The sequence below is a fragment of the Falco biarmicus genome, chromosome 9 (assembly GCF_023638135.1).
Source record: "Falco biarmicus isolate bFalBia1 chromosome 9, bFalBia1.pri, whole genome shotgun sequence".
NCBI classification, from domain to species: domain Eukaryota; kingdom Metazoa; phylum Chordata; class Aves; order Falconiformes; family Falconidae; genus Falco; species Falco biarmicus.
Window position 1 is genome coordinate 40,812,637 of NC_079296.1, and position 11,777 is coordinate 40,824,413.

Genomic DNA, 11,777 nt, shown 5'->3' on the forward strand with positions numbered 1-11,777 from the left:
CTGAAAGCCTGATGTGGGAAGGGATCCTTGCTATGGTTTCAACGGTAGTGCTGGCAGACAGAGCTCCGTCACATCCACAAAACTGGAGAGCTCAGTGTCTCAGTATAAACTCTCAGGATTATATGGATGCCAGTTTGGGAAATAACTTTCTTAAGTGCCTTAGCTGGGCAAACCCTGGATTGCACACTTGACGTGAAGTTAGATACTTCATGAGCTGACTGTGATTTCCCGTGTTTTAATGTATGTTGGAGCCATGTGAGGGAAGAGGCTGGAAATAATTGTCTCTTGAAGGTGTGCACAGAAAGATCAGTACACTTGTGTGATTCCAGATATAGATGAGAGAGGAAAGAAGCTTGACCATCTCCTTCAGACATCCTCGGACTTCCATGCTGTGTGACAAACCTAACACCCCACAGCAGCTGCTAGTAGCTTGGGTGACTAGCAGTCACTAGTGGTGCTTCGGTGTCCTGGCAGATATGTGCATCTCGTGCCATTTGCCCTTGTTGTCAAGATTTATGCAAAAGTTCACAGAGCAAACCAAAGCTTGATAATTAATAGCACTGAATATTTTTTTCTCCTGTAGTAAGTAAAATAATAAGCATTTCAAGGCATATTCAAAACCTCACACTCACACATGTGTCTGGTACGAACCTGGGCAGATAATGCCTGGATGTTTTAACTGCCTTCTCTCACCAGAGCTGGACAGTGTTGAGGAGCTAGAGAAGAAGCGAATCTGCAGGATCGTCACAAAAGATTTCCCTCAGTACTTTGCGGTGGTTTCACGAATCAAGCAGGAGAGTAACCAAATCGGCCCAGAAGGTGGGGTGCTGAGCAGCACGACGGTGCCGCGTGTCCAGGCATCCTTCCCTGAGGGTGCTCTAACCAAAAGAATCCGCGTGGGGCTCCAGGTAAAAGCACCCTCGCGTCCACATTCGCAGCGTCTACAAGTGCATCATTGATCTTAATGAATGAGGCTTTCAGCTAAGGAGTCTCTGCCCCTTAGTGGTGGGTGGCAAGGTGGGAAGCATTCCCACCTGAGATCTGAATTGGCAAGTGTCTGCTCAGGCAGGCTCTGGGCCTCTCAGTGCCCCCCGGTGCAGGTGATGCACAGTCCTCCTCCCTGTGGCAAAAGCCCAGCTCCCCTTTCATCATTACCCTGAGTATTGCTTAGCATCTTAAGAATGGAGAAAAAAGCAAAGAGCTGGAGCCACCACAGCCTCAGTGATATTGTCTGCCATCCTCCTGTTGGCTGTGGTTGCACAGCCCTGCGTAGTCCCAGCCTCCTGTGGCAAAGTAGCAGCTTGGGATTGGTGTCACTGGGCTGCCCGTTGCCATAAGAATGTGTTTGGTAAGGATTTCATCAGCTGTTTGCTAGCTGTTGCTGGGTCAAAGACCTCCCGTATACATCTGTTGTAGTTTAGGACATTCACCATAGGTGTTTCTAGCAACGGGTGGAATCTGGGAAGAGCAAATAGCTTAAGCTCTCCTTGAGCAAACTGCACAGAAAGTGGAGAAATGCTTTTTAGGAGGTATCTTTTTCTTTGAGTTCTGTTAATTATCACTTAAAATTACTTAATAATTTTACAAGTCTGATGGGTTCACGAAATAGGGATGCTGGTTTGAATTTCAGTGCTTGGAATTCAGACTGGAACATTTCTGTTAATGATATTTCACATCTAAAAATGATTAATCTGGAGAAAATGGAAGCTCTGCTATTATGGTTATACAGCTGCCTTTCCAGAGCTTTCTAGTGTGAAGAAAACATGATGTCTCCATGTGCACTGTTGTGACTGGTGAGATTGCAATGTAGCTACATGTTCTATGCGTATCAATACAGCGTGCAGTTAAGTCACAGGTCAGCCTGATTGAAACAGACTTGAAAGTTAAAAAACCGAAACAAAACAAAACAAAGCAATCCCCAGGGAAATGGGTGCAAAACTTTGTTTCCCATGTCTGTCACTTTTGGGTTCAGGTCTTACATGACAAAAAGTACAAAAACTCTATAGCATTTCTTCCCATATTGGCTACTTCTTTCTTCCCATATAAAGTTAGAAAACCTTTCAAGGCACAAAATGGAGGTAGAAAGTCTGCTTATAGCAGCTAAGATTGTAAGTAGAATTGGCTTATAGCTCTTCCATAGCGTAATGCATTCTGTATGAATTTGACCCAGACAGATGTTTCCTTCCTAATAATCAATAGTGGAATAGCGTAGGAAGCACTGAGTACAGAGGTAATTCAGAGTACACAGTGTTCCTCAGGAGCATGGATTTGTGTTTGGTAGAGATGCGAGAATTGTTCAGCATCTTCTAGACAGAGTGCCTAGTCCTCACTTCTCAAGTGCAAAATAGGCCTCTTTGCATTTTGAAATTGTATTTAATATCACCCATCACTGTAAATTCAAAACAAACCCAAACATTCCTGAAACACTCAGCAAAAACTGCAGGCAACCTTCTGAGATTTATAGTTTTGCTTTGCAAGATAGCTATTAGGAAAGCATAAGTGGGTCGTTAAAAAAAAATACTAAGCATGAATTGTACTAATGATCACCCTTGAGAGCTATGGGAGAAGGCTGCCTGGGAAAAAAAGAAATAAAATTCTACAGAAAAATGAAAGGAAAATTAAATTATCTTTTGGGAAACAGTTCTGCATGTCTATAACCAATTTTTAGCTCTAGTTTAAATACTTTCCCTGTGTTGACAGGCTCAACCGGTTCCAGAGGAGATTGTCAAAAAAATCCTTGGAAACAAAGCAACTTTCAGTCCCATTGTTACTGTGGAGCCAAGAAGAAGAAAATTTCATAAGCCAATAACCATGACAATCCCTGTGCCGCCTCCGTCGGGAGAAGGTGTAACCAATGGGTACAAAGGAGACATGACACCCAGCCTTCGACTTTTATGTAGCATTACAGGTTAGAGAAAGTCATGCTCTTTGCAAAGGTTTTTGTGACAGCAATGCCTCTGTGCTCACTCTCATAACTGTACAACTTGTGCTTTCCAGTAAGGGAACACTGGTGTGCCTCGTCCAGTAGGGTTCAGATCAGTTCTGAGCAAAGCTGGCTGAGGTCATTTGAAAGGCTCCTGCTGATTCCCTGGGCTTTGGATCTGGTCTCACGCCATTGTAAAAGAGCTCTGCCAACAGATAATAAATGCTATTTTATATTTAGCCAGTATGAAGAATTTCAACCTTGGTTATTAAACATGGCTGTCAGTAAAAGTAGTTTGCAGAAATAATTCTGTCCTAGCCGATATAAAAGGGGAAGAGTTGCTATTGGCTTGTAGGCGTGTACTTGACTTACATCAGCATCATTTTCTGGTGTGTGATACGTGATGTAATATATATCATGTAGCTCAGCTGTTGGAGAACATTATTATCAGGCTCTCTTTTTATGCGTGAAGCAAAATAGTTTAAGATAGATACTTGTATGCAGTCTGTATATGCTTGGTGTTTGAAAGAAAATCTCCACCGTTTATATTTACATAGGAGGTACTTCACCTGCGCAGTGGGAGGATATCACAGGCACCACTCCGCTGACATTTTCAAATGACTGTGTCTCATTCACAACCAATGTTTCAGCCAGGTATGGTAACAGCTTGCCAAACGCACCTAGGGAGTAGTTACCCGTGATTAACAAAGTGCATAGTTGTGGGGTTGTTTCTTGGCTTTCTGCAAGTCTTTTGCAAGACTGATGGAGTGGTATTGGGACCAGATGCTTCTTTGTCACTACGTATCAGCACCCCACGCATCCAGGGTTTTACATGTGGCTTTGTCTTGGCCTTTGCTGCTGCAGTGATGTCTCCTGGCAATCACACATGCTATTTCTCTAAAGGCTGCGGTGCCACACAGGGGTTTATTTTTCTGCAAACAGTAACAGAAAGGGAAAGCTTAAAATGTTAACTCAATAAAAATATTGGGGGGATTCATAAAACTGTATTCGTTTAAAAAGTTAAGAACATTCATTTCCTGGCTGTGGGCTTTTTAGTTGAAAACTACGTAAAATTACTCTCACAAAAATATCATTTGCCAAAAAATCATGGTTTGAAATGAATTTTGATGAACTCTAGTGGACTTACATGCTGATTGGTGGCATTCAACAAGATCTGTACAAATCCTGAATCCTAGTGGAGAAAATTCATGGTATGCAAGTTAAAGAGCTTATCACTGAGTACATAACATTTGCACCTATAAAAAGCTTTATAAAAAGAATATTGGAAAGAAGTAAATAGATCAGGGTTGAAATACTGTGGAAAAGGCTCATACAAACAAGAAATTAAGATGTTTATAACTTGTATCAAAATTTTCATCAAACTCTCAATCATAAGATGAAAAAATAACAGTATAACATCTATCTCTGGGGTACTTCACTGAGGGCATATTTGGTTTCAACCTATGTGGGAGATGCAGTTTTGCTGTATGTATGTGTTATAAAGGAGGTTGTTTTAGCAAATCAAATGTACAGTGAGGCATCAACACATATACATGCTGTGGGGTCACAAGAAATACAGTTTCCCCACTTTGGCTTCAAATGAGGCTTAAACGGTTTTATGAGATACCTCTGCGAGAGGGGTCAAATAAGTATATCAGCATTTCATTACCAGGTATTCCTATTTTTGGGTGGTTGAAGCTCCACTGACAGTAGAAGGAAAATTACCGCTTTGGGAAGTCTGCAAGGACAGTATGCGTGAAAAATGGCCAAGGATCAGAGGACATGGTTTCTCTTTAAAGGCTTAAGCAATATTTGAGCATAATGAAATGTTGATTTAATGGTTTGCTTTTTCCCACTCAGATTTTGGCTCGCAGACTGCCATCAAGTACTAGAGACTGTTGGGCTGGCAACACAGCTTTATAGAGAATTAATATGTGTTCCTTATATGGCAAAGTTTGTGATATTTGCTAAAATGAATGACCCTGTGGAATCCAATCTGCGTTGCTTCTGCATGACTGATGACAAAGTGGACAAAACTTTGGAGCAACAAGAGAACTTTGAAGAAGTTGCAAGAAGCAAAGACATTGAGGTACATTTCTTACTCACAGCTGACTCCCTCCTTGTAAATGGACAATGTGGTATCCAAGTGGCAACAGGTCGTGCAAAAGCCACTATAAGCCCAGTTAGATAAAGGTTCATAGCAAGGCTGTGACAGAAAAGGACAAGGCAGGGAGAGCATGAGGACCTGTTTCCAAATGGATCCCTGGGATGGTCTGCAGTGGGTTTTGCGTGCACTGCTGTCAAGTAGCCCTGGTTGGGCTTTGCAGATGGCTGACCTGGAAATCCTTCTCATTGCTCCTGCAGACACACAGTCATGAGTAAGGCTGGTTTGTGGCGAATACGTAGTCACCAACACACAGTTTCCTGAAGGAAGTCAATGCGTTTGTACTCCAGAAAAGCCACACATGCAGCTCACCCTTTCCCAAACTGCCTGCGCTCATAATACCTTGCCATAATACACGTGATTTTCTAATTTGTTGTTGAATTTAATCTGAGTGGGGACTTGTGCTAAACTCGGGAACTGTGATGGGGGAAATCATGACATACTTACTTGCATGGATCTACTATGAAAAGAGGTTTTATTGACTTTTATTTATTGCTTTGATAGGTTCTGGAAGGAAAACCTATTTACGTTGATTGCTATGGAAATCTGGCCCCTTTGACTAAAGGAGGACAGCAGCTTGTTTTTAATTTTTATGCTTTCAAAGAAAATAGACTGCCATTCTCTATCAAGGTAAAAGCAAAACAAGCCAAATAATTATTCTGATTTTTTTCCCCCCACCAGTAATAACACTTTTTCAGCCTGATAGTACTAACTTGCCCCAAGGATGTGTCGTTGTTTACTATGTGAATAACGAGAGGGTGCTTTGCCTGAAGCCATAAAAGAGCTGGCGGCAGAGCTGGGACCCAATACCCATGATATGGATTCACAGCCTTTTATTAAAACCGTATCTCAAGTTAGACCTCCAAAATACTATCAGTAGATCACTATTTCCCAGGGACTAAGTAAAGGAGATGCATTCAATATACTGTACAGCAGAACAGCCTCCAAAAAGCATGCTCAGACCGGTCATCTCTAAATTACCATGGATGGCTGCTCACTTTCCTTAGCCTTATTATTGCTGCGCAAAAGAAGTTTTTAAGCATTTTGGTGAGCGCAAGTGCAAAACATGACAGAAAAAAATGAAGGTGGGCAGAAAATACCTGCCAGTAATATCTCAGTATGAAACTGCCTGGTTGGACTCACTCAACATCTTGTCCTGCATGGATTTAGCATCAGAGAGCTTCAGGCTGACCTAACTCTTTCATGGTAACACCTTTTCTCCTTCAGCACCTCACTGTTACTGAGCTGGAGCTCAGCCTGAGCTTCACCCATTAGATAGCTTCTTGTGGCAAGATACTCTGCCGAAACTTCCTCTAGGTGTCTGAATTACTACATATACTACACTGTATTAAAATTTCTTTTCTAGGTAAGAGACACCAGCCAGGAACCTTGTGGTCGCTTATCATTTTTGAAAGAACCAAAGACTACAAAAGGATTGCCACAAACAGCTGTTTGCAATTTGAATATCACCTTGCCAGCACACAAAAAGGTATTTGTTAGGAAAAGTAAACATTTTCCTTAGGGTTGATTTGGTTTTATTTTTGCTCCTTTGGTTTTGTCTTTTTTTTCTTCCTTTTTTTTTTTCTTTTTCTCCTGCTAGTGATAAAGAAACCCTATGAAATGCCATTAATGAGAATGTTTTGGAATATGATAAAGGCTTTTTAAATTTATGTTTTATTGGTTTCCTGTATGTAGAACGCTTTTAAAGTCTCGTTACTGTGGTGTCAAGTTCCTATATTTTTTATGATTCTGTTTACAGCTCATGCTTCAGCCTGCAAGTCATAGGTTTATGCTTTCAGTAATGTCACGTGTTGATTTGCATTGGATGTAAGATTTTTTTTTTCTTTTGTGTTGACACTTTGGATTTGCTTTGCCTTATAAATCAGCTTGCATTTTGTGCTCCCAATTTGGTCCTTTTCATATCCTGATATTCTTTTCCCTGCTGTCCATTATAATATTCCTTGTCTCTGCAATGCATCTTGGGACCAAAAGGAAACAGAGTCAGATCAAGATGATGAGGTAATATAAACACTGTCTTCTGTTTTTATTTCCTTCAGATTTAGTGAAGAAAAATAATATGTTATAGAAAAAACAAACAACTATTTTTAGCTATGGCATTGAAATGATACCTACAGAATAACCATATCCTTGACGTTTGGTAGTCTGTTGCAAAACAGTAGATGTGCACAAATGTGGGAAAAACAAGATTATATATTATGAAATTAAACCAAGCATTGAATAATGGCAGTGTAAAATTTAACTCGTTTTCTTCTGAAAAAAGATATAATTATATATATCAGACCAAGTCCGTTTTTGGCAAAATCAAGAATATTTTAGTGGATATGATTTCTTCTCTTGGAGTAACACTGCCAATGCTTTGGTAACTTCTATTTCTGAGAAGGAAAGAAATACTGCTGAGGCCACAGTAGTGGCCTATAATATTTTACTCCTGAAAATAAACTGGACTCTTCTGACAAAGCCAAATAGCCAAGGGCAATTTCTAAATATCATACCCAAATCTATTTTCAAATAAACCTTTGACACTTGCAGTTTAAAAATCCACTGTTTGATGCAAACTGCAACATTAGATTGTGAAGAAATTGAGTGGATTTTACTTATTAGAGGTAGCTATAAATGAGATCACTTTCTAAAAGAATCTACAGATATGTATCCGATTTACCTAGCAGCAAAATTTTCTTCTCTTCCTGGTGACAAATAACTAGCAGTAGCCACCTGCTGATTAAAATAATAATAAAAACCAAAAATCAAAAAACAAACCAAAACATTTCTTACATGTTAAAAGATAATAATAGCAACCACATCACTTTGTCTCCACAGGTGTTGTTCCCAGTGAGCTATTATACAGCTATAACAATAGTTTTCTTTCTAAACAAACCATATTTTTAGCCACATAATCCAGTGAGCTGATCTCTAAAGGACTTTTAATATTTAAGACTTCGCACCAGCAGCTACGTCACTGAATGCAGCGACTTATGATGCAATTTATTAGTTAACAATATTAGTCTGCTTTCTAATCTGCATCTTTGCATTTTGTGCCTATTAAAAAAATCCTCTCCCATGCCTTTTTTGTCCTTAATGTATTCACTTTAAAGCCAGTGTACATCGTGGTGTATGTGCTTTCAGGAAAAATTAATCTGGGGAGAAATATTTGATAGTCTAAGTTGTATTCTTATAAATGTTCTATGTCTGTATCTGTAGTCTTTTGTGTTGATCTCCTGTTTCCAGCCAAAGATGGTTTATTTTATAGAGAATGAATACTATCATGCTATTTCTAGTAGTGTGAAACATTTTATAAAGTGATAACGGGATAGGATAGTATTGAGATACTTTAAGGCAGGATCACGAGGTACATCTGCTGTCTAAGCTCTTCTACCTCGTAAGCAGAGACATTGTAAGCAGGAATGAACCCATGGGGTCATCTTCTAGGGCTGCAGTTTCTTCCCTGCTTGCTCCAGAAGGGTAGTCATCCACAGCAGGTTTCTGCCACCTCCAGTAGCCACCCTCCCTGCTCCACAGTGCCTGAAAGTCATTACATGGCAGAGGGGATGGGAGACCGGCTCTGTCCCTTCCCTTCCCTGCTTGCCCAAATTTGGCTTCAGCATGCCTTCCCGAAGCTGAACGGAGACATCCGTTCTCCCCTGTGGGGATGTGTACGGCAAAATGTGGCCCATCACGCTGAGGTTGATGATTGTTCTCTTCAAATGGGGGATAGTGATACTAAAGGCACCAAATAGTATTATGTTTTGTTGCAGACGGAGAAAGCTGACCGACGCCAGAACTTTGTCTCCCTTGCTTTACGTAAGCGCTACAGCTATCTGACTGAGCCTGGAATGAGTGAGTTGCTCTTACCAAAATACTAAGCCATATATGTATGATTTTTCATAAGAAGAGACATTTTTTCTATAAACGTTGTATTTGGTGTCACTCTGGAAAAAAAAAAAAAAGAAAAAAAAAAAAAGAAAGAAAGAAAAAATCCACCCATCTAAACCAAAACTCTTGGATGGTCTGTGAACTCTTGTGTTGTGAGAGCTTGAAGAATCCTGACTGGCAAGTGACGTGTTAGTTAAGTAAAAAGATAGTAATTTTTAAAAATGCCTTGTAGCTCCAGAGTAAGAGGATTGCTTTCAAAAAGAGTCTGTTCCTCTTCCCTTTGAAAGATCAGAGAAAGCTGCTGTAGATGGGAATGTTATGCAAAAGTTCAGCAAGGCTGGAGAATGCCATTCAGATAAGTGCTTAAATGTTTAGATGCTTAGCCAAAATGGACTCTCTCATATGTTATATTTTCCCTCTTCTTTCTCCTCCCCTTCCCTTTTTCCTCTGTTCCCTGCAGATGCTTTTTATTCCCTGGCACCACACATTGCTTTCTCTTAAATTTATGTTCCTCTTGACCAGACCTGTGGCATTCCCTTCCTTCCCTGTTAAATACAATAATTTATTTGGCTTAGCTTTTCTTCCCTCACCTCTCCTGTCTGAGGTTGAGTGCTACTGTTCCCCCATTCCCAGGCTTTTTCTTGCCTTTTTTTCCCCCTCGTGACTTCTCAGTTGCTACCCTGCAACAGACCCTTTGATATAGTTCCATAAAACCCATAGACAAACTTTCAGGTCTTGGGAGTTCCCACTGGATGGCTGCTGTTTAATTATTCTATAAGATCTGTGGCTTCTTTGGATCAGATGTGCTCCAGAATATATTACACTTCTCAGGCCTGGAAGAAGACTTCAAACATATAATATCTGAAGAAGCTATCAGATCTGCTGAGACCTCTTGATGGACTGTTAAGGTATCATCAAAGGCTTGATGGGAACTGAGAGAGAGGGAAAAGGAAGTTGCTTGAAAGGAGTTTGATATCTGTGTATATTGCTTACAGTTAGTTTTTCAGGCCTCATTAGGAAAAAAAACAAAAAAACCCCAAAAAACCAAAGTGGTCTTATTCACCAAAGGTCCATTAACTCTCATTCGCTAAAAGTTAGAGGGGGAAAAAGCAAACCCACTTGAGCTGTACTCAAAAAAAAGATGGATTAAACCAGCAGAAGTTCCTGACCATTCTTTAACTATTCCATCCCTTTTGACAATGGTTACTACTTAAGGCTGTGAGCTGCTCAGAAGGGGTATGCAAAAATGATTGTGTTTGCCAGGAAGGACTGTAGACAGCCGTTTGGCCATCAGCCTAAGCACCATCTCCTGCCCGCACATAGCATGTAGTCAGCAACTGCCACTACCACCTGCACCGTGCTGGTGCTAGGGGAGGATGTGGACTTGGAGGTGCAGCTCTTCCAGGGAGCTTACGCTACCCAGCACACAGCCAGGGCTGCTGCTGCGGCTGCTTTACACCGCAGGGTGTTTGCTCCAGTGATTGTATCTGAGTGATGAACCTCTACCTACTTCCAGTGAATCTGATGGCACGGCTCCCGTAGTTTTGGTAGCAGCAGGAGGTGTTCTTACTCACCCAAGCTCCTGTGTGCGTGCATATGCACACATACAGACCTTTTTACCTCCGTACCCTTGCCAGTGCTGGTGCAGAAGAGAGCAAGGCAGCTGGGATATTCCCCCTGCCGTCCTGTTCTTACCCCTACTGAGGGAAAGGGACCGAGGAGTTCTGCTGTTCCCAGGAGTGAGGTCCTCTCAGGAGCACTGCGGTGTGTTACACCTACTCTGCCCGCTGTTTCCTTGCAGTTGAAGAGGAGCGAGGCTGAGCGGGGGCCGCACGCATGGGTTCATTCAGTGCCTTCAGTAGTTTGGTGCACGGAAGGTAGTAACTAACATCTGTTTTCTGATAAAATCTTGGATGCAGAGTGATGGAAACTGTTAAAGCCAAGAGTGTCCAGTAGCCAAAAAAGGCTGTTATATAAAACCTCTCTTTAGTATATTATCTCACTCTAAAGTCTTGCACAGTTGTGGGGATTTCTTTGCTATTTCTAAATAGTAAAACTGCCCAGTTCCCTGCTGTTTGAGCTATGTCATAACTGCACACACTGGTAAATTACTCAGTTTTCTTTGTACTGGTTCTTCTTCTCATATGCAATAAGGAGCACAGAAGAAGTATCCTAAACATGTCTGAATCCATGATTTAACAGGAGAGAGAGAGGAGCCTGCTTGCTTGATTGCCTCACTAGCTGGTTGTGATAGACGGGCTCATCACAGCACAGTGGGGTCCCTGTAAAGACATTTCCAAACACAAACCACTGAACAAGTTATTTTATTTTCAGAATGATTTGGGGGTTTGTTTCGTGGACTTGGGAATGTATGAACTTTAGGTGAATGTTAGCAGCTGCTGCTAATTAATCTCCATAAAAAAGTCTAGCTCATTTAATGAAGTACACTATGTTTTCTTCGGGGGGTGGGGGGGGGGTGGGGGAGAAGCATATTTGTGCTTAAAAATAAAATTGCAAGGAAAAATGAATGTTTCTTGCCATAGGCTGTGCCAGTCAGGCCTAGTATTCAAGCTCTCTTCAACATAAATGTTCTCATACTGCAATATCATCAGCCATCCATGCTGCCTTCTGGGCTTCAATTGGCTTCTGTAGGACCAGCACATTTCTCCTTGCAGGATATGGACCTGTGTTATACTGAATATTCACTATTCTATAACAGTGCGTGTGCTTTGAGTTTAACAGTTTAGTATTAGCCTTGTTAAGCTTCTTAACTGTAACTAACTTAACTGTAACTTAATT

General features: G+C 41.1%; 1 protein-coding gene across 18 annotated transcripts in view; it reads left to right on the forward strand.

Moving 5' to 3' along the window:
* Window positions 1-11,777, forward strand: part of ANK3 (ankyrin 3) — a 374,228-nt gene that overhangs the window by 326,222 nt on the left and 36,229 nt on the right. For 13 of the 18 annotated variants that reach the window (XM_056352830.1, XM_056352835.1, XM_056352839.1 and 10 more), the window contains 8 exons: window positions 697-908; window positions 2,701-2,908; window positions 3,481-3,577; window positions 4,784-5,012; window positions 5,592-5,717; window positions 6,454-6,576; window positions 7,080-7,106; window positions 8,861-8,942. In XM_056352830.1, the coding sequence (XP_056208805.1) occupies window positions 697-908; window positions 2,701-2,908; window positions 3,481-3,577; window positions 4,784-5,012; window positions 5,592-5,717; window positions 6,454-6,576; window positions 7,080-7,106; window positions 8,861-8,942 (1,104 nt within the window). The remainder of the gene's footprint in view (window positions 1-696; window positions 909-2,700; window positions 2,909-3,480; window positions 3,578-4,783; window positions 5,013-5,591; window positions 5,718-6,453; window positions 6,577-7,079; window positions 7,107-8,860; window positions 8,943-11,777) is intronic. The other 5 variants (XM_056352844.1, XM_056352833.1, XM_056352837.1 and 2 more) reach the window with 1 other exon arrangement.